Source organism: Manis javanica, chromosome 4, assembly GCF_040802235.1.
Source record: "Manis javanica isolate MJ-LG chromosome 4, MJ_LKY, whole genome shotgun sequence".
Lineage (NCBI taxonomy): Eukaryota > Metazoa > Chordata > Mammalia > Pholidota > Manidae > Manis > Manis javanica.
In genome coordinates, this window is record NC_133159.1 from 61,594,233 (window position 1) to 61,616,174 (window position 21,942).

Consider the following 21,942-nt stretch of genomic DNA (forward strand, 5'->3'; position numbering starts at 1 on the left):
CAGCCGGGGCACAGGTGCACTGTAACCCTTGCTGGGCCGTAGTGCGGGGCCTGGCTGAATGGCTCTGCTAGCAGGCAGGAGGAGCTGGGCAGCATGACCATGCATGTGTGTTTGGGCCCATGTGATGCCATGTTCAATGTTTACACATCCTTTAGCATGTTATCACTAATCAAATGATTTCCTATTCTTCATCAATTTTCAATGCACATAATATGTACATTTATGTACACTTAGAACATACTTTAAGTACTGTTCTGAAATATAGATTTTTTACTTAAGTCTTGTACCTGATTTTTTCTATATTAGCCCCCGCTTTTGAATGCTTGATTTGTTCCAATATTCATGTCATGAGGCATATTTTATAACATTTTCATTTATCTCTATAAGTATTTTGTAACTTCCAACTAGATATCAAGTTTCCTAATCAATTCTTTCAACATTAATAAAAAATCAATATAAATGATTTGAACATGCCAATGTCACAAATTAATTTCTTAGTTATTGAATATTTGTAGCCTCCATTAACAACCCAAATTGTCCTTCAAGACATTGAAAAAATTATAAACTACTACCCAATGGAGTCATGGAAATATGGGAAACTTGAAATAACTAAAGATCCAGTTGCCTTAAAAAAAACATATTTTGAATAAAAAGAAAAATTCTAGAACTAAGAAATGAAAATATTGAGCCATCAGAAAATAAGATTAAATAAAAACATTAATTGTATTTCTATATACTACCAATAAACAATCCAAAAATGAAATTTAGAAAATATTTTCATTCATATCAAAATAAACTACACATAAATAAATTATACCAAAATAAGTACAAAATGTGATTACTAAAAAACATTATTGAGAGAATTAAAGAATATTTAATTAAACTGAGAGACATCTGATGTTCAAGAATGAGAATATTTACTACCATAAAGATGGCAATTCTCACAAACTGATTAATGAATTCAATGGAATTACTTTTATCTCACTAGGAATCATTATACTAGTTAACAATATGGTCCTAAAAATTCATTTGTAAATTCAAGGGACCTTGAATGCCAAAGTAAAATTGAAAAGGAAGAGGATTCACACTTCCCTGTTTCAAAGTTTAACTACAAAACTACAATAATCAAGACAGTGTGACACTGGCATAAGAATGGATATACAGACCACTGAAATAAGGCACAAAAGAAATAAATCCTTACATTCGTGGCCAAATGGTTTTTGACAAAGATATTAAGACAATTCACTGGTGCAGAATAATCTTTTCAACAAATGTCTGGTGTAATTGAATATATTCGTGCAAAAAATGAACCTATTTCATACCATCTGTAAAAATTCATTCAAGATGAAACACAATTGGATTGGATTAAGAATGGCAGCATGAGAGGTGAGACACAGACTTCCTCCTAAAACCACATATAATACAAAAATATAATTAATACAACTAATCCTGAAAGAGCAACAGGAAAGTAGGCTGTTCCAGACTGCATATACCTGGAGAAAAGAGCAGACCTCACGGAACACAGTAATGTACCAAAGCTGTGACCTGGTGGACAAGCCCTTTCCCCACCCCATCTCACTGGTGGAAGAGAAACAGACCATAGAAGCAGTTGAGGACAGGAACTACTGAACATCTGGCCCTGGAGATCTGCTCTGAGAGCATGAACCTACATTAGATGGTGCTCTGGTGAACAAAGGTGTTGGAAAGCTAAGACAGGCAGAATACCTGGAGAGACTGAGATTCCAGCCACTTGTGGAAAACAGGGAGTCATATCTGGCTGATCTGGGCAAGCAGTCAACTGACAGGCTTCCTGAAAGTGAGAGGGCTGCTAACGGGGCAAGGATCTCACAGAGCGTACTGCTCAGGAGAAAGGACAGGTAGAAAAAACTGTTGAGGTGCACTCTGCACAGAAGTTTGGGAACTTTCATGTTATTCAGGTGTTCCAGCACCTGATATGCAGCCTACTATGCCATCCTCCCGGCCAGCCTTCACCTGACTCACAAACTAGGAAACCCTTCCCTGGCATCAGGCCAACCAGAGGGAAGCCCCGTCTACAGCAGCTACAAACACAAAGCATAGAAGCTTACACCTATGTGCCTGGCCCAATGGTTCTGGCAGTGGAGACAGGCATAGCAGCCAGGAAGCAGGAAATAGCTCTTTCCATGCCCCCAAGCACAAGCATCACTCCCCTGGACCCCGACATTGCTCCATGAGCTGTGTAGCTCCAGAAAGTAGAGCTTCTAGACACTAGAGAGTGCCACATACAAATATGAAACATCTGAGGAACCTAGTTAAAAGCAAAATCTCAATAACAACAGAAAAAGGGTCAAGTGAGACTGAACTAATAAATCTTCCTGAAAGAGAGTTCAAAATAAAAATAATAAACATGCTCCTGGAGGTAAGCAATAATATTCAGGAACTCAGGGATGAATTTAGGACAGAGATCCAATCATTGAGGAACACAATGGAGGGTATTAAAAGATTAGAAAAACTTGAGGAGAGAAGTGAAACAGAAATTAGAAAAGAGGAATACAAAGAAGCTGAGGCACAGAAAGTAAAAGGAATCTCTGGGAATGAAAGACCATGGAGAGAACTGTGTGACCACTCCAAACAGAACAATATTCGCGTTATAGGGGTACCAGAAGAAGACAGAGAAAAAGGAATATAAAGTGTCTTTGAGGAGGTAATTGCTGAAAACTTCCCCAAACTAGGGAAGGAAATATCTCTCAGACCATGGAGGTGCACAGATCTCCCAACACAAGGGACCCAAGGAGGAGAACGGCAAGACATATAATAATTAAAATGGCAAAGATCAAGGAAAAGAACAATGGAAAGAAGCCAGAGAGAAAAAAGGATCACAATCAAAGCAAAGGCCATCAGGCTATTATCAGACTTCTCAACAGAAACCTTACAGGCCAGAAGGGAGTGGCATGATATATTTAATGCAATGAAGCAGAGGGCCACAAACCAAGAATATCCAGCAAGATTATCATTTAAACTTGGAAGAGGGATTACATGATTTCCAGATAAGCAAAAGCTGAGAGAATTTACCTCCCACAAACCATCTCTTCTGTGTATTTTGGGGGGACTGCTATAGATGGAAGTGTTCTGAAGTTTAAATAGCTGTCACCAGTGGAAATAAAAAGTGATAGAAAAAGAGTACAGACTATGATACCTAATATATAAAGAATGGAGGAGGAAGAAAAGGATCAAAATAAAAAAAGTTACTTTAGATTGTATTTGTACTAGCATACAAAGTGAGTTAAGTTAGACTCTTAGTAAGGAAGTTAAACTTGATCCTTTGGTAACCATGAATCTAAAGTCTGCAACAGCAATAAGTACATACCTATTGATAATCACCCTAAATTGTAAATAGACTGAACGCACCAATCAAAAGACATAGAGTCACTGAAAGGATTAAAAAAACAAGACCCAATTATATGCTGCCTACAAGAGACACACTTCAAACCCAATGACATACAGCGACTAAAAGTGAAGGTATGGAAAAAGGTATTTCATACAACTAATAGGGAGAAACAAGCAGGAGTTGCTGTACTTATATAAGACAAAATAGACTTTAAAATAAAGACAGTCACAAGAGACAAAGAAGGACATTATATAATAATAAAGTGGTGAAACCAACAAGAAGATATAATCATTATAAATATCTATGCTCCCAACACAGGAGCACCTACATATGTGAAACAAATACTAACAGATTTAAAAGGGGGAAATAGAATACAATGCATTCATTCTAGGAGACTTCAACACTCCACTCACTCTGAAGGACAGATCAACCAGACAGAAAATAAGCAATGAAACAAAGACATTGAACAACACATTAGAACAGATGGACCTAACAGACATCTACAAAACTTTACACACAAAAGGAACAGGATACACATTCTTCTCAAATGCACATGGAACATTTTCAAGAATAGATCACTAGGCCACAAAAAGAGCCACAGTAAATTTAAGAAGACTTAAATTGTATAAACCAGCTTCTCAGATGACAAAGGTATGAAACCAGAAATAAATTAAGTGAAGGAAACAAAAAAGCCCACAAACACATGGAGGCTTCACAACATGCTCCTAAATAACCAATGGATCAATGACCAAATACAAACAAAGATCAAGCAATATATGGAGACAAGTGACAACAATAATTCAACACAATAAAATCTGTGGGACACAGCAAAGGCTATGCTAAGGGAGAGGTGTATTGCAATACAGGCTTACCTCAGGAAAGAAGAGCAACCCACATGAACAGTCTAAACTCACAATTAATGAAACTAGAAAAAGGAGAACAAATTATGTTCAAAGTCAGTAGATGGAGGGACACAATAAAGATTAGAGCAGAAATAAATAAAATCGACAAGACTAAAACAATAGAATAAATGAAAACAGGAGATGACTCTTTGAGAAAACAAACTAAATAGATAAAACCCTAGCCAGACTTATCAAGAAAAAAAGAGACTCTATACACATAAACAGAATCAGAAATGAGAAAGGAAAAATCACTACAGACAACACAGAAATACAAAGAATTATGGGAGACTACTATGAAAAATTACATGCTAACAAAATAGATAACCTAGAAGAAATAGACAACTTTCTAGAAAAATACAACCTTCCAAGGCTGACACAGAAAGAAACATAAAATCTGAACAGAACAATTGCTAGCAACAAAATTGAATTTTTAGTCAAAAAACTACCAAAGAACAAAATTCTTGACCGGATAGCTTCACTGCTGAATGTTATGAAACATTTAGTGAAGACCTAGTACCCATTCTTCTTAAAGTTTTCCAAAAAGTAGAAGAGGTGGGAATACTTTCAAACTCATTCAATGGGCCAGCATCACCCTAATACCAAAACCAGGCAAAGACACCACAAAAAAAAAAAAAATTACAGACCAATATCTATGATGAACATAGATGCAAAAATACACAACAACATATTAGTAAACAAAATTCAAAAATACATCAAAAAGATCATCCAACAAGATCAAGTAGGATTTATTCCAGGGATGAAAGGAAGGTACACTATCCAAAAATCCATCAACATCATACAGCACATCAAAAAAAAAGAAGGTCAAAAACCACATAACCATCTCCATAGGTGCTGAAAAAGCATTTGACAAAATTCAACATCCACTCATGATAAAAACTCTCAACAAAATGTGTATAGACGGGAAGTATCTCAACATAATAAAAGCCATATATCACAAACCCACAGGCAACATCATACTTAAAAGTGAGAAGCTGGGAGGCAGAGCCAACATGGCGGCGTGAGTAGGACAGTGGGAATCTCCTCCCAAAAACATATATATTTTTGAAAATACAACAATTACAACTAATCCTAAAAGAGAGACCAGAAGACACAGGACAACAGCCTGACTACATCGACACGTGAGAGAGCCCAGCGCCTAGTGAAAGGGGTAAGATACAAGCCCTGGCTGGCAGGACCCCAGCACACCTCCCCCGAGCTCCCGGAGAGAGGGAGAGGGAGCCCAGGACTGCTAAACACCCAGCCCAAGCCACCCGAACCAGAGCGCACAGTGCATGCATGGAGAGCTGGAAACTAGGGAAATAGGGCAGCAAGACCTCTGAGTGGGTGCTGAAGCTGATGCCCCTGTGACAAAGAAAAGCCAGTGCACTTTGAAAGTCTCAAAGGGAAATGGATTTAACAGGTAGATGGAAAAAACACAGGTCACAGCCCAGTGGCTGGAAATTACAGGGAAAACTGGGTACACTAACCCCCTGGGCAACAGCTCTGAGACCCCTCACAGAGGTAAACAGCCAAAGAGCCCCCCCACCCAGTCCATTACCCCTCCCGGCGCTCCAAAGCAGAGAAACAGCCTAAGGCAAAACACGCCCACAGAAAGGCAGAAAGGAAAATTCCTACATTTCGGCAGGGCAAGACACAAAGATGCAGCCTACACATAATTACCCAACACAAGCCAATAGGGGTCGCAGTTGTCCCAGTAAAGAAAGGCCAGTAGCAAGTGAAAAGTCTGGCCCTCCCAGCTGACAGTCAATAGCACCTGTCAACATGAAAAGGCAAAAAAATATGATCCAGACAAGACTAACCCAGACAGCTTCGACATCTGCTACATCTTCCCCTGAGAAGGAACCTGGGGAGATAAATTTAGCCAGTCTTCCTGAAAAAGAATTCAAAACAAAAGTCATAACTATGCTGATGGACTTGCAGAGAAATATGCAAGAACTAAGGAAGGAGAATACAGAAATAAAACAAGCTCTGGAAGGACTTCAAAACAGAATGGACGAGATGCAAGAGACCATTAATGGGCTAGAAAACAGAGAACAGGAACGCAGAGAAGCTGATGCAGAGAGAGATAAAAGGATCTCCAGGAATGAAAGAATTCTAAGAGAGCTGAGTGACCAATCAAAACAGAACAATATCCGCATTATAGGGGTACCAGAAGAAGAAGAGAGAGAAAAAGGGATAGAAAGTGTATTTGAAGAAATAATTGCCGAAAACTTCCCAAACTAGGCGAAGAAACGGCCTCTCAGACCACAGAGGTACACAGAACTCCCATGACAAGGGATCCAAGGACGGCAACACTAAGACACATAATAATTAAAATGGCAAAGATCAAAGACAAGGACAAAGTACTAAAGGCAGCCAGAGAGAAAAAAAAGGTTACCTACAAAGGAAAACCCATTAGGCTATCATCAGACTTCTCAACAGAAACCCTACAGGCCAGAAGAGAATGGCATGATATACTTAATGCAATGAAACAGAAGGGCCTCTAACCAAGACTACTGTATCCAGCACGAACATCATTTAAATATGAAGGAGGGATTAAACAATTCCCAGACAAGCAAAAGTTGAGGGAATTTGCCTCCCACAAACCACCCCTTCAGGGCATCTTACAGGGAATGATCTAGATGGGAGCACTCCTAAAAAGAGCACAGAACAAAACACCCAACATATGAAGAAGGGAGGAGGAGGAATAAGAAGAGAGAGAAATAAACAATCATCAGACCGCGTGTATAATAGCTCAATAAGCGAGTTAAGTTAGACAGTAAGATAGTAAAGAAGCAAACCCTGAACCTTTGGTAACCACAAACTTAAAGCCTGCAATGGCAATAAGTTCATACCTTTCAATAATCACCCTAAATGTAAATGGACTGAATGCACAAATCAAAAGACACAGAGTGATAGAATGGATAAAAAAGCAAGATCCATCCATATGCTGCTTACAAGAGACTCACCTCAAACCCAAAGACATGCACAGACTTAAAGTCAAGGGATGGAAAAAGATATTTCATGCAAACAACAGAGAGAAGAAAGCAGGTGTTGCAATTCTGGTATCAGACAAAACAGACCTCAAAATAAAGAAAGTAACAAAAGATAAAGAAGGACATTACATAATGATAAAGGGCTCAGTCCAACAAGAGGATATAACCATTACAAATATATATGCAACCAATACAGGAGCACCAACATACCTGAAACAAATACTAACAGAACAAAAGGAGGAAATAGAATGCAATGCATTCATTCTAGGAGACTTCAACAGACCACTCACTCCAAAGGACAGATCCACCAGACAGAAAATAAGTAAGGACACAGAGGCACTGAACAACACACTAGAACAGATGGACCTAACAGACATCTACAGAACTCTACACCCAAAAGCAGCAGGATACACAGTCATCTCAAGTGTATGTGGAACATTTTCCAGAATAGACCACATACTAGGCCACAAAAAGAGCCTCAGCAAATTCAAAAAGATTGAAATCCTACCAACCAACTTCTCAGACGCCAATGGCATAAAACTAGAAAAAAATTGTACAAAGAAAACAAAAGGCTCACAAACACATGGAGGCTTAACAACACGCTCTTAAGTAATCAATGGATCAATGAACAAATCAAAATGGAGATTCAGCAATATATGGAAACAAACGACAAAAACAACACTAAGCCCCAAATTCTGTGGGACACAGCAAAAGCAGTTTTAAGAGGAAAGTATATAGCAATCCAAGCATTTATAAAAAAGGAAGAACAATCTTAAATGCAAGGTCTAATGTCACAATTATCGAAATTGGAAAAAGAAGAACAAATGAGGCCTAAGGACAGCAGAAGGAGGGACATAATAAAGATCAGAGAAGAAATAAATAAAAGTGAGAAGAATAAAACAATAGCAAAAATCAATGAAACCAAGAGCTGGTTCTTCGAGAAAATAAACAAAATAGACAAGCATCTAGCCAGACTTATTAAGAGGAAAAGAGAGTCAACACAAATCAACAGTATCAGAAATGAGAAATGAAAAATCACGACGGACCCCACAGAAATACAAAGAATTATTAGAGAATACTATGAAAACCTATATGCTAAAAAGCAGGGAAACCTAGGAGAAATGGACAACTTCCAAGAAAAATACAACCTTCCAAGACTGACCCAGAAAGAAACAGAAAATCTAAACAGACCAATTACCAGCAATGAAATTGAAGCGGTAATCAAAAAACTACCAAAGAACAAAACCCCCAGGCAAGATGGATTTACATCAGAATTTTATCAGACATACAAGGAAGACATAATACCCATTCTCCTTACAGTTTTCCAAAAAATAGAAGAGGAGGGGACACTCCCAAACTCATTCTATGAAGCTAATCTCACCCTAAGCCCAAAACCAGGCAAAGACCCCACCAAAAAAGAAAACTACAAACCAATATCCCTGATGAACGTAGATGCAAAAATACTCAACAAAATATTAGCAAACCGAACTCAAAAATACATCAAAAGGATCGTATACCATGACCAAGTGGGATTCATCCCAGGGATGCAAGGATGGTACAACATTCGAAAGTCCATCAACATCATCCACTACATCAACAAAAAGAAAGACAAAAACCACATGATCATATCCATAGATGCTGAAAAAGCATTTGACAAAGTTCAACATCCATTCATGATAAAAACTCTCAGCTAAATGGGAATAGAGGGCAAGTACCTCAACATAATAAAGGCCATCTATGAAAAACCCACAGCCAACATTATATTGAACAGCGAGAAGCTGAAAGCTTTTCCTCTGAGATTGGGAACTAGGCAGGGATGCCCACTCTCCCCACTGTTATTTAACATAGTACTGGAGGTCCTAGCCATGGCAATCAGACAAAACAAAAAAAATACAAGGAATCCAGATTGGTAAAGAAGAAGTTAAACTGTCACTATTTGCAGATGACATGATACTGTACATAAAAAACCCTAAAGAATCCACCCCAAAACTACGAGAACTGATATCGGTATACAGCTAAGTTGCAGGATACAAAATCAACACACAGAAATCTGTGGCTTTCCTACACACTAACAATGAACCAACAGAAAGAGAAATCAGGAAAACAACTCCATTCATAATTGCATAAAAAAAGAAAATAAAATACCTAGGAATAAACCTAACCAAAGAAGTGAAAGACTTATACTCTAAAAACTACAAGTCACTCTTAAGAGAAATTAAAGGGGACACTAACAGATGGAAACACATCCCATGCTTGTGGCTAGGAAGAATTAATATCATCAAAATAGCCATCCTGCCCAAAGCAATATACAGATTTGATGCTATCCCTATGAAACTACCAGCAACATTCTTCAATGAACTGGAACAAATAATTCAAAAATTCATATGGAACCACCAAAGACCCCGAATAGCCAAAGCAATCCTGAGAAAGAAGAATAAAGTAGGGGGGAATCTCACTCCCCAACTTCAAGCTCTATTATAAAGCCATAGTAATCAAGACAATTTGGTACTTGCAGAAGAACAGAGCCACAGACCAGTGGAACAGATTTGAGACTCCAGAAATTAACCCAAACATATATGGTCAATTAATATTTGATAAAGGAGCCATGGACATACAATGACAAAATGACAGTCTCTTCAACAGATGGTGCTGGCAAAACTGGACAGCTACATGTAGGAGAATGAAACTGGACCATTGTCTCACCCCATATACAAAAGTAAATTCAAAATGGATCAAATACCTGAATGTAAGTCATGAAACCATTAAACTCTTGAAAAAAACATAGGCAAAAACCTCTTAGACATAAACATGACTGACCTCTTCTTGAACATATCTCCCCGGGCAAAGAAAACAACAGCAAAAATGAACAAGTGGGACTATATTAAGCTGAAAAGCTTCGGTATAGCAAAAGACACCATCAATAGAACAAAAAGGTACCCTACAGTATGGGAGAATATATTTGAAAATGACACATCCGATAAAGGATTGACATTCAGAATATATAAAGAGCTCACACACCTCAACAAACAAAAAACAAATAACCCAATTAAAAAATGGGGAGAGGAACTGAACAGATGGTTCTCCAAAAAAGAAATACACATGGCCAACAGACACATGAAAAGATGCTCCACATCGCTAATTATCAGAGAAATGCAAATTAAAACCACAATGAGGTATCACCTCACACCAGTAAGGATAGCTGCCATCCAAAAGACAAACAACAACAAATGTTGGCGAGGCAGTGGAGAAAGGGGAACCCTCCTACACTGCTGGTGGGAATGTAAATTATTTCAACCATTGTGGAAAGCAGTATGGAGGTACATCAAAATGCTCAAAATGGAGTTACCATTTGACTGGAATTGCACTCCTAGGAATTTACCCTAAGAATGCAGCAATCAAGTATGAGAAAGACCAATGCAACCCTATGTTTATCGCAGCACTATTTACAATAGCCAAGAATTGGAAGCAACCTAAATGTCCATCGATAGATGAATGGATAAAGAAGATGTGGTACATATACACAAAGAAATACTACTCAGCCATAAGAAAAGGGCATATCCTACCATTTGCAGCAACATGGATGGAGCTGGAGGGCATTATGCTCAGTGAAACAAGCCAAGCGGAGAAAGAGAAATACCAAATGATTTCACTCAGCTGTGTAGTATAAGAACAAAGGAAAAACTGAAGGAACAAAATAGCAGCAGAATCACAGAACTCAAGAATGGACTAACAGGTACCAAAGGGAAAGGGACTGGGGAGGATGGGTGGGTAGGGAGGGATAAGGGGGAGGGGAGAAAAAGGGGGGTATTAAGATTAGCATGCATGGGGGGGTGGGAGAAAGGGGAGGGCTGTACAACACAGAGAAGACAAGTAGTGATTCTACAACATTTTGCTATGCTGATGGACAGTGACTGTATAGGAGTATATAGGGGGGACCTGGTATAGGGGAGAGCCTAGTAAACAAAATATTCGTTATGTAAGTGTAGATTAATGGTAAAAAAACAAGCAGTTCCTGTGTGGTGACCTCCAATGAGTTCTACACAATGTATAAAGGGCATATAAAAGTGTAGGCATAGGATCTGTTTGTGTTTATACAGAGGATCAAAGCCTAATTTGGCTACCCCGAAAATGAACTAACACTCGATGTGAAAAAGAACTTCCAACATCAGCACTCTCAGGAAGACTCATGCCAGAAGATGACCATCAAAAATCCCCAACAAAGATCCATGCACTGCTACAGGTGTAGATGCACTCATCCCACCGGTTCCTGGACTTGCCATGGGAATGAAGAAGGAGATATCTAAACTGGCCTGTGCATACAGCAAAACAACAAATTTGACTGGATCTAAACTGTTGGAACTCAACCAAGAATTAGGAGAAGTGCCAGTTGTAGCACTCCAAAATCTTACAACTACAGACTATTTACTGTTAAAAGAACATATGAGATGTGAACAGTTCCCAGGAATGGGTTGTTTTGTCTGATTTCTCTGACTGTTCAAGTTCAGTTGGACAATATTCACCATATAATAGATAAGTTTTCACAAATGCCTAAGGTGCCTAACTGGTTTTCTTGGCTTCACTGGAGATGGCTGGTAATTACAGGTATGCTTTGGTTACATAACTGTACTCCTATTATGTTAATGTGTGTGTGCAATTTAATTAGTAGTTTAAAACCTATACATGCTGAAGTTACTCTACAAGAAGGTATGTCAAAGGAATAATCAATCTTCCCAGGTTTTCTTCCACCTGCTACTTCTATAGCTTTTCTTCTTCCTTCCTAATTATAACACTTAAGTAGAATTCGTTCATCATATCGAATTTACCGAGTATCATAATTCTTCCAAGTGGTAAAGATACCTCAAGACAAATGCTGGGCATAGAAGCCACAGGGCATAAAATATGCAAAGAAGTAAAAAGCTAACCTTTTCAAACAATAAGGCTTCTCTCTCACTTACCAACTTAACATTTCTCTGTATGGCCCCGGAAGTTGACTGGTTAGCCAGAGATCGGTAAGATTCCTCATGGAAGGAACAACCTAAGACAGGCACAGTCGCAGGGGGGCCATCAGTTGCGAAAATGGGGATCAACAGAGGTGATGCTTAGAACCTCTCCCCCCCCGTTCTGAGAGAAATCTTCTGCATACGTGGATGTTTTATTGCCCTTGTCTAGCTTGGATTAACACATAGTCTACAGCAACACACCTGATCATCTACATTTGCTCTCTTACAACACTAAACTATGTTTTCTACCTTTATCTTGTATCTACCTACCACTTCACAATTTAATTAAAAATAATAAAAAAGAGAGAAATGTGGTATCCACATATAAATCCAGTATAAAAATCAAATGAATATTCATATTTGAACTGACTGTTTATAGTTCATAATGCATGATCAAAACCAAAAGCCTCTGTGATGACTGCCGTTGTAATGTTCACCATGTAACTTATTTACTATGTAAGAATTTGTTCTCCATGTAAGAACTTGTTGGTTATGCTTCAGAAGATTGGAGACTGATGAAAATTAGGCTTGGGGTGGATTAATGATTGTGCATTGAGCATTGACTCCCCTATACAGAATTTTATTGTGGTTAACAACCATTTGATCAATAAATATGAGAGATGCCCTCACAAAAAAAAAAAAAAGTACACACTTCCAATTGTAAAATAAATAAGTAACTGGGATATAATGTATAGCATAAGGAATATAGTCAAAATATTGTAACAACTTGGTATGGTGATAGCTGGTACCTAGAATTATCATGTATATAAATGTTAAATCACTGTGTTGTACACCTGAAACTAATGTAATACTGTGTGTCAACTACCCTTCAATAAAAAAAAAAAAGTGAGAAGTTGAAAACTTTTCCTTTCAGATCGGGAACAAGACAAGGATGTCCACTCTCACCACTTTTATTCAACATAGTTCTGGATGCCTTTGCCATTGCAATCAGACAACACAAATAAATAAAAGTCTCCCAGATTGGTAAAGAAATTGTTAAACTGTCACGGTTTGCAGATGACATAACATTGTACATAAAAAATGCTAAAGAATCCACTCCAAAACTACTAGGTCTAATATCTGAATTCAGCAAAGTTGCATAATACAAAATTAATATACATAAATCTGTTGTATTCCTATATACTAATGATGAACTAGCAGAAATCAAAATCAGAAAAACAATTCCATTCACAAATACACCAAAAAGAATAAAATACCTAGGAATAAACTTAAGCAAGGAAATGAAAGACTTACGCTATGAAAACTACAAGACACTCATGAGGGAAATGAAAGAAGATATGAATAAATGGAAACACATTCCATGCTAATGGATAGGAAGAATTAATATTGTCAAAATGGCTATCCTGCCTTAAGCAATCTACAGATTCAGTGCAATCCCTATCAAAATACTAATTGCATTCTTCAATGAACTAGAGAAAATAGTTCTAAAATTCATATGGAACCACAAAAGACCCTGAATAGACAAAGTAATCCTGAGAAGGAAGAATAAAGCTAGGGGGATTATGCTCCCCGACTTCAAGCTCTACTACAAAGCCACAGTAATCAAGACGAGTTGGTACTGGCACAAGTACAGACTCATAGACCAATGGAACAGACTAGAGAGCCAAGATATAAACCCAAGCATACATGGTCAATTAATACATGATAAAGGAGTCATGATTATACAATGGGGAAATGACAGCCTCTTCAACAGCTGTTGTTGGCAAAACTAGACAGCTACATGCAAGGGAATAATACTGGATTATTGTCTATCCCCATATGTAAAAGTAAACTCAAAATGGATCAAAGACCTGAATGTAAGTCATGAAACCATAAAACTCTTAGAAGAAAACATAGGCATAGTTCTTCTGAATATAAACATGAGCAACTTCTTCCTGAATGCATCTCCTAGAGCAAGGGAAACAAAAGCAAAAATGAACACATGGGACTATATCAAACTAAAAAGCTACTGTACAGCAAAGGACACCATTCACAAAACAAAAAGGCATCCTACATTATGGGAGAATATATTTGTAAATGACATATCCAACAAGGGGTTAACATCCAAAATATATAAAGAACTCACCTGCCTCAACACCCAAAAAGCAAACAACCCGATAAAAAATGGATGTAGGATATGAACAGACAATTCTCCAAAGAAGAATTTCAGATGGCAGACAGGCACATGAAAAGATGCTCCATATCACTAATTATCAGGGAAATGCAAATAAAAACCACAATGAGAAATCACCTCACACCAGTTAGGATGGCCAGTATCGAAAAGACTAAGAAAAACAAATGCTGGCAAGGATGTGGAGAAAGGGGATCCCTCTTACACTGCTGGTGGGAATGTAAGCTAGTTCAACCATTGTGGAAAGCAATATGGAGGTTCCTCAAAAACTAAAAATGAAATACGATTTGACCCAGGAATTCAATCCTAGGACTTTACCCTAAGAATATAATTTGTCAGTTTCAAAAAGACATGTGCACCCCTCTTTTTATTGCAGCACTATTTACAATAGCCAAGATATGGAAGTAACCTAAGTGTTCATCAGTAGATGAATGAATAAAAAAGATAGACTACTAAGAAGATAAGACAATCTATAGGAGGAAAATGTTTGCAATTCATATATCTGATAAAATATTTATGTCTAAGATATCTACTCTTACAACTCAAAAGTTAAGACAATCAACCCACTTTTAAAATGGCCAAAAAAATCTGCACAGACACTTGACTAAAGAAGATATACAAAGATAATAAGCAGATAATTATCCTCATTCCTCATTAGGGAAATACAAATAAAAACCACAATGAAATATCACTTTACACCTAGATAAAATACAAATCATTTGCAAGGACATAAGAAACTGGAACCCTCATGCATCACTTGTTTCCATTTTTTTGAAAGTAATTCAGTTTCTTGAAAATTTAAGCATAAACTTACCATACATTCCAGCAATTTGCCCTCCTAAGAATCTACCCAAGAGAAATGAAAACATACATCTGTACAAAGACATATAAGTAGGTTTTCATAATGGCAATATTCATAATAGCAAAAACTAAAAATAATACAAATGTCTACCACCTGGTGACTGGACAAAGAAAATGCATGTTATTCATATAACAGAATATTATACAGCAATCAAAGGAAAAATTATTGATATAAACAATAACATGGAATGAACTTTAAGGAGATAACACTGTGAATGAAGGCAGATGCAAGAAACTACATTTCCTGTAATTCCATTTACATAAAATGCTCAGAAGAGCAAATTTATAGCGAAAGAAAACAGATCACTTGCTACCTAGAATTGGAGATTCACTGCAACTGGTAATGAGGGCAACTTTTAGAGTTGTGGAAATTTCTAACTTTGGATTGTGAAGATGGCTATACACCACTGTTGATTTACTAAAATCATTGAATCATGCATGTAAAATTGATTAATTTTATAGTATGTAAGCTATACCTTCTTAAAGCTTCTAAGTCATAGTGGGGACCAAAAAAAACACAAATAAACAAAGATTTGTTTCTGTGTAATGTGATGTTTTTATGTTCAATAACTTTTACACAGTAGGCAAGAAGCTTTTATAAATTTTCAGATATATATTATTAATATATTCACTAGTTTATATTTCATGTAAATGATGTAAAATATTAATATGTATAATTTACTTATAGACCTTAAAAGCTAAAATTTTACTTCTATAAATTTATTTAAAATGAAACTCTAATGAAGCCAATTACCTTTTTCAAAGCAGGACAGAAATTAAAGAAAAGTCGGTGGTTACATGTTTTGAATCTTTCAGGAAGATGCCAGTTCTGAATTATTTCTTCATCAGAAATCACATGATGATCCAGAGCTTTGAGAGGCCATATACTATTGACAAGAACATGTCTATATCCTTTTTTGAGGCTTACTGGGCAATCAAACATAGTGAGGGCAATGAGGCTTGGACAAGCAGATAACATACACACATTCTTTAACTTTGCAAATCCATTGTCATGAAGATATAGAAGTTTTAGTTTCTTCAATGCACTCCAAAATTTGGAATCTGGTAGACTCTTTATCTGAAATATTATTAATAATAATAACACTTTGGAAACAAATTTATTTTCCTTAAGTTTCATGGAATATGGAAAAACACTAAATATCTCTAAATTCAACATTTCCCCAAGAAAGGTATGTCTTACTAAGAAACAAAAACAGAATTTCTAATTGTCCAAATGATAACTGAGGTAAAAACATACTACATTGTGTATCTGGAAAAAGCTATCATTATATATATATATATTCCATGGATTACATGGAATAATATTGTTAAAATATTCATACTACACAAAACAGCCTACACATCCAAAGCAATTCCTATCAAAATTCCAATGCCATTTTTCACAATAGAATAAAAATACCACAATTTATATGGAACCAAAAAAAAGACCCTGAATAGACACTGAAATTAATCTTGAGAAAGAAGAAAATAGCTGGAGGCATCTTGTTCCCTGATTTGAAATTATATTACAAATGGTATTGGCATAAAAACAGACAATAGATCAAAGGAACAGAAGAGAAAATTCAGAAATATACCCATGCATACGTGGTCAATTGATTTATGGCAAAGGAGCCAGACATATACACTGGGAAAAGGACAGTTTCTTCAATGGTGATGGGAAAACAGGAAAGCCACAAAAGAATGAAAACAGACCATTATCTTACACCTTAAACAAAAATTAACTCAAATGAACTAAAGACTTGAATCTAAGACCTGAAACTACAAAACCCCTAGGAAAAAGCATAGGTGTTGAACTTCTTGATGTAGGTTTTGGTGATGATATTTTTACTCTGACACCAAAAGAAAACATAAATAAATAGGACTACATTAAACCAAAAGCTTCTGTACCAAAGTGAAAAGGCAACCTACTGAATGGGAGAAAATATTTGAAAGTCATGTATAGGAATACCTTGTTTTATTACATTTCACTTTATTACACTTAACAGATACTATATTTTTTACAAACGGAAGATTTGTGGCAACACTGCACATATCAAGTCTATTGGTACCATTCTTCTATCAGCATATGCTCACTTTGTGTCTGTGTATCAAATTTTTGTAATTCTCACAATATTTCAAACTTTTTATTATACTTGTTATGGTGATCTGTGATCAGTGATTATGATTTACTGGAAGATCAGAAAAAAGCATTTTTTACGCAAAATAGCATTTTTAAATTAAGGAATGTACATTGTACATATAACTTTATATTAATATAAATACAACATAAAAAGTTCATTGTTTTTTAGTCTTAATTCTCTTACATGTTTCATAGACTACAGTATAGTGCAAACATAACTTTTATATGCAGCGAGAAACAAAATACTTTGTTTGGCTTGCTTTATTGTCATATTCACTTTAATGCAGTAGTGTGGAACTGAACCCTCAATATCTCTGAGGTATGCCTGTATCTGGCAATAGGCTTATATCTAAAATATATAAATATCTCATACAACATAATAGTAAAAAAAAAATCCAATAAAAATTAGCAGAGGATTTGAATAGGTATTTGTCAAAGAAGACACCCAGAAGGTCAACAGGCATAAAAAGTTGCTCACCATCAGGAAATGCAAATCAAAAGCACATGAGATATCACTTCATAGCTATTAGAAAGACTACTATCAAAAGTACAGAAAATAAGCATTGGTGATGATGTAGAATAAAGGGAAATCTTCTGTGTTCTTGGTGGGACTATAAACTTGTACAACTACTATGGAAAACAGTATGGAAGTTCATCAAAAAACTAAAAATAGAATTATCATATAACCCAGCAATTATACTTCTGGGTATTGATCTGAAGAAAATGAAAACACTAACTTGAAAATACATATGTACTGGAATGTTCATTGCACCATTATTTTATTTACAATAGCCAAGAAATGGCAGCAACCTAAGTGTCCACTGATAGGTAAATGAATAAAGAAAATGTGATATATATATCACATTTTCTTTATATATATATATATATATATATATATATATATATATATATATATATATATATATATGTAAAACTAAGAAATGAAAATATATATTCACAATGGATATTCAGTCATTAGAAAAGAATGAAATCTAGCCATTTGTGACAACATGGTTGGACCTTGAGGACATTAAGCTCAGTGAAGTAAGCCAGAGAAAGACAAATATTGTTTGATCTCATTATATGGGGAATGTGAAACAAGAAAACCTAAAAACTGAAGTCACAGACACAGATAAGAGATTGGTGGTTGCCAGAGGTAAGGGTTAGGTTGGGATGAAATGATTAAAGGTGCTCAAAAGGTAGAAACTTCCACTTATAAGATAAATAAGTCCTGGAGATATAATCTGCAGCATAATGACTACAGTTAATACCACTGGATTGCATGTTTGAAAGTTGCTAAAAGAGATCATAAAATCTCATCACAAGGAAAAAAATTTTCAACTATGTAGTGATGGATGTTAACTAGACTTACTGCAGTAATCATTTCACAATACACACAAATATACTGAAACATTAAGTTGTATACATGAAATTAATATAACATTATATGTCAATTATATATCATTAAATTTAAAAAAATTGAGGAGACAAGCACTCTTAATTCAGACTATGGATATAAGAAGTGAAATAAACCAAATTACACATGGTTTAGTTACATATTAATAATTAACATTTCTTATATTTAAAATTTTATTTTTGAATTTTTGATTAAGCATTATATAAAAGATTATGTAGGGAAAAATAGATGGTGGTGTGAGAAGCAAGGCAGAAACCTCTTCCCAAAACAATATATAAGATTAAAATACAGCAGGGAGCCAGGATGGTGGTGTGAGTAGAGCAGCAGAAATCTGCTCCCAAAACCACATATATCTATGAAAATATAACAAAGACAACTCTTCCTAAAATAGAGACCAGAGGACACAGGACAACATCCAGACCACATCCACACCTGCGATAAACCAGCGCCTCACAAAGGGGGTAAGATACAAGCCCCGGCCCGGCGGGTCCTGAGCGACCCTCCCCCCAACTGCCAGCGGGAGTAGAGAGGTCTGAGCGGGAGAGAGAAGGAGCCCAGGACTGCTGAGCACCCAGCCCCAGACATCTGGACCAGAGCGCAGACACAGTGCATGCGTGGGGCCCTGGATACTAGGGAAACAGGGCAGGAAGAATGGTGAGTGGGTACTGGAGGCCGGTGCCGGAGGACAAAAGAAAAGCGAGAGTCCATCTTTTTTGTTGTTGTTGTTTTGTTGTGGTGACTGTTTTTTGGAAGTCTTAAAGGGACAGGGTCCCCAATACTAGGGAAACAGGGCAGCAAGACTGGCGAGCGGGTATCGGAGACCGGCGCCAGAGAACAAAAGAAACGCGAGTGGCCACCTTTTTTTCTTTTTTCTTTTTTTTTGTTGTTGTATTGTTTGGCGAGTGCTTTTTGGAAGTCTTAAAGGGATAGGGAACCCAATACTAGGGAAACAGGGCAGCAAGTCCGGTGAGCAGGTGCCCAAGGCTGGTGCTGGAGAATAAAGAAAAACGAGCGGCCATTTTTTTTTTTTTTGTGGTTGTTTTGTTTTGGCGGGTGCTTCTTGGAAACTTTAAAGGGGCAGGGCAGGACACTTAGTCCACAGGTAGGGAATCCCGGGATCTCTGGACACTGTATTCCCCTGGGCTACAGGGAGCACAGAGGCACCTTACAGAGATAAATAGCCTCCCGGCAGCTCCCCTTCCAATGCAACTCCACCACTTTGGAGCAGCAGCCCGAGCCAGGCCAAGCGCACAACAACAGAAGAGATAAACTCCATAGCATCCAGGCAGGAAGCAGAAGCCCAGACTGTGCACAGCTACACAGCACAAGCCACTAGAAGTCGCTATTCTCCCAGGAGAGGAAGGCCACAAACCAACAAGAAGGGAAGTTCTTCCAGCCAATACTAGTCCCAGCTCTGCAAACTATTCCTATCACCATGAAAACACAAAATTACAGGCAAACCAAGATCACAGAGACACCAGAGAAGGAGACAGACCTAACCAGTCTTCATGACAAAGGATTCAAAATAAAAATCATAAACATGCTGACAGAGATGCAGAGAAATACACAAGAGAAATGGGATGAAGTCTGGAGAGAGATCACAGATGCCACAAAGGAGATCACAAAAATGAAACAGCAGGTGGAGCCAAGATGGCGGCGTGAGTAGAGCAGTTGAAATCTCCTCCCAAAAACACATAGATCTATGAAAATATAACAAAGAAAACTCTTCCTAAAATAGAGACCAGAGGACACAGGACAACATCCAGACCACATCCACACCTGCAAGAACCCAGCACCTTGCAAAGGGGGAGAGAAAGGCCACAAACCAACAAGAAGGGAAGCTCTTCCAGCGGTCACTCGTACCAGCTTTGCAAACTATCTATATCACCATGAAAAGGCAAAACTACAGGCAGACAAAGATCACAGAGACAACAACTGAGAGGAGACAGATCTAACCAGTCCTCCTGAAAAAGAATTCAAAATAAAAATCATGAACATGCTGACAGAGATGCAGAGAAAAATGCAAGAGCAATGGGATGAGATGCAGAGAAAAATGGAAGAGCAATGGGATGAAGTCCGGAGGGAGACCACAGATGTCAGGAAGGAGATCAAGAAGTGAAACAATCCCTGGAAGGATTTATAAGCAGAATGGATAAGATGCAAGAGGTCATTGAAGGAATAGAAACCAAAGAACAGGAACATATAGAAGCTGACATAGAGAGAGATAAAAGGATCTTCAGGAATGAAACAATACTAACAGAACTATGAGACCAATACAGAATGAATAATATTCTTATTATAGGGGTACCAGAAGAAGAAGAAAGAGGAAAAGGGATAGAAAGTCTCTTTGAAGAAATAATTGCTGAAAACTTCCCCAAACTGGGAGAGGAAATAATCGAACAGACCATGGAATAACACAGATACCCACAACAGAAAGGATCCAAGGAGGACAACACCAAGACACATAATAATTAAAATGGCAAGGATCAAGGACAAGGAAAGAGTTTTAAAGCCAGCTAGCGAGAAAAAGGTCACCTATAAAGGAAAACTCATCAGGCTAACATCACACTTCTCGACAGAAACCCTACAGGCCAGAAGAGAATGGCATGATATATTTAATGCAATGAAACAGAAGGGCCTTGAACCCAGGATACTGTATCCAGCACGACTATCATTTAAATATGATGGTGGGATTAAACAATTCCCAGACAAGCAAAAGCTGAGGGAATTTGCTTCCCACAAACCACTTCTACAGGGCATCCTACAAGGACTGCTCTGGATGGGAGCACTACTAGAAAGAGGACAGAACAAAACACGCAACATATGAAGAAAGGAGGAGGAGGAATAAGAAGGGTGAGAAGAAAAGAATCTCCAGACAGTGTATATAACAGCTCAATAAGTGAGCTAAGTTAGGCAATAAGATACTAAAGAAGCTAACCTTGAACCTTTGGTAACCACCAATCTAAAGCCTGCAATGGCAATAAGTACGTATCTCTCAATAGTCATCCTAAATGTAAATGGACTGAATGCATCAATCAAAAGACACAGAGTAATAGAATGGATAAAAAAGCAAGACCCATCTATATGCTGCTTACAAGAAACTCACCTCAAACCCAAAGACATGTATG

At 37.3% G+C, this 21,942-nt stretch overlaps 1 protein-coding gene across 1 annotated transcript in view; it reads right to left on the bottom strand.

The window, feature by feature from the left end:
• LRRIQ3 (leucine rich repeats and IQ motif containing 3) overlaps window positions 1-21,942 on the bottom strand; it is a 227,473-nt gene that overhangs the window by 186,075 nt on the left and 19,456 nt on the right. The window contains 1 exon segment of the mRNA XM_073234129.1: window positions 16,012-16,335. Within this exon segment, the coding sequence (XP_073090230.1) occupies window positions 16,012-16,335 (324 nt within the window).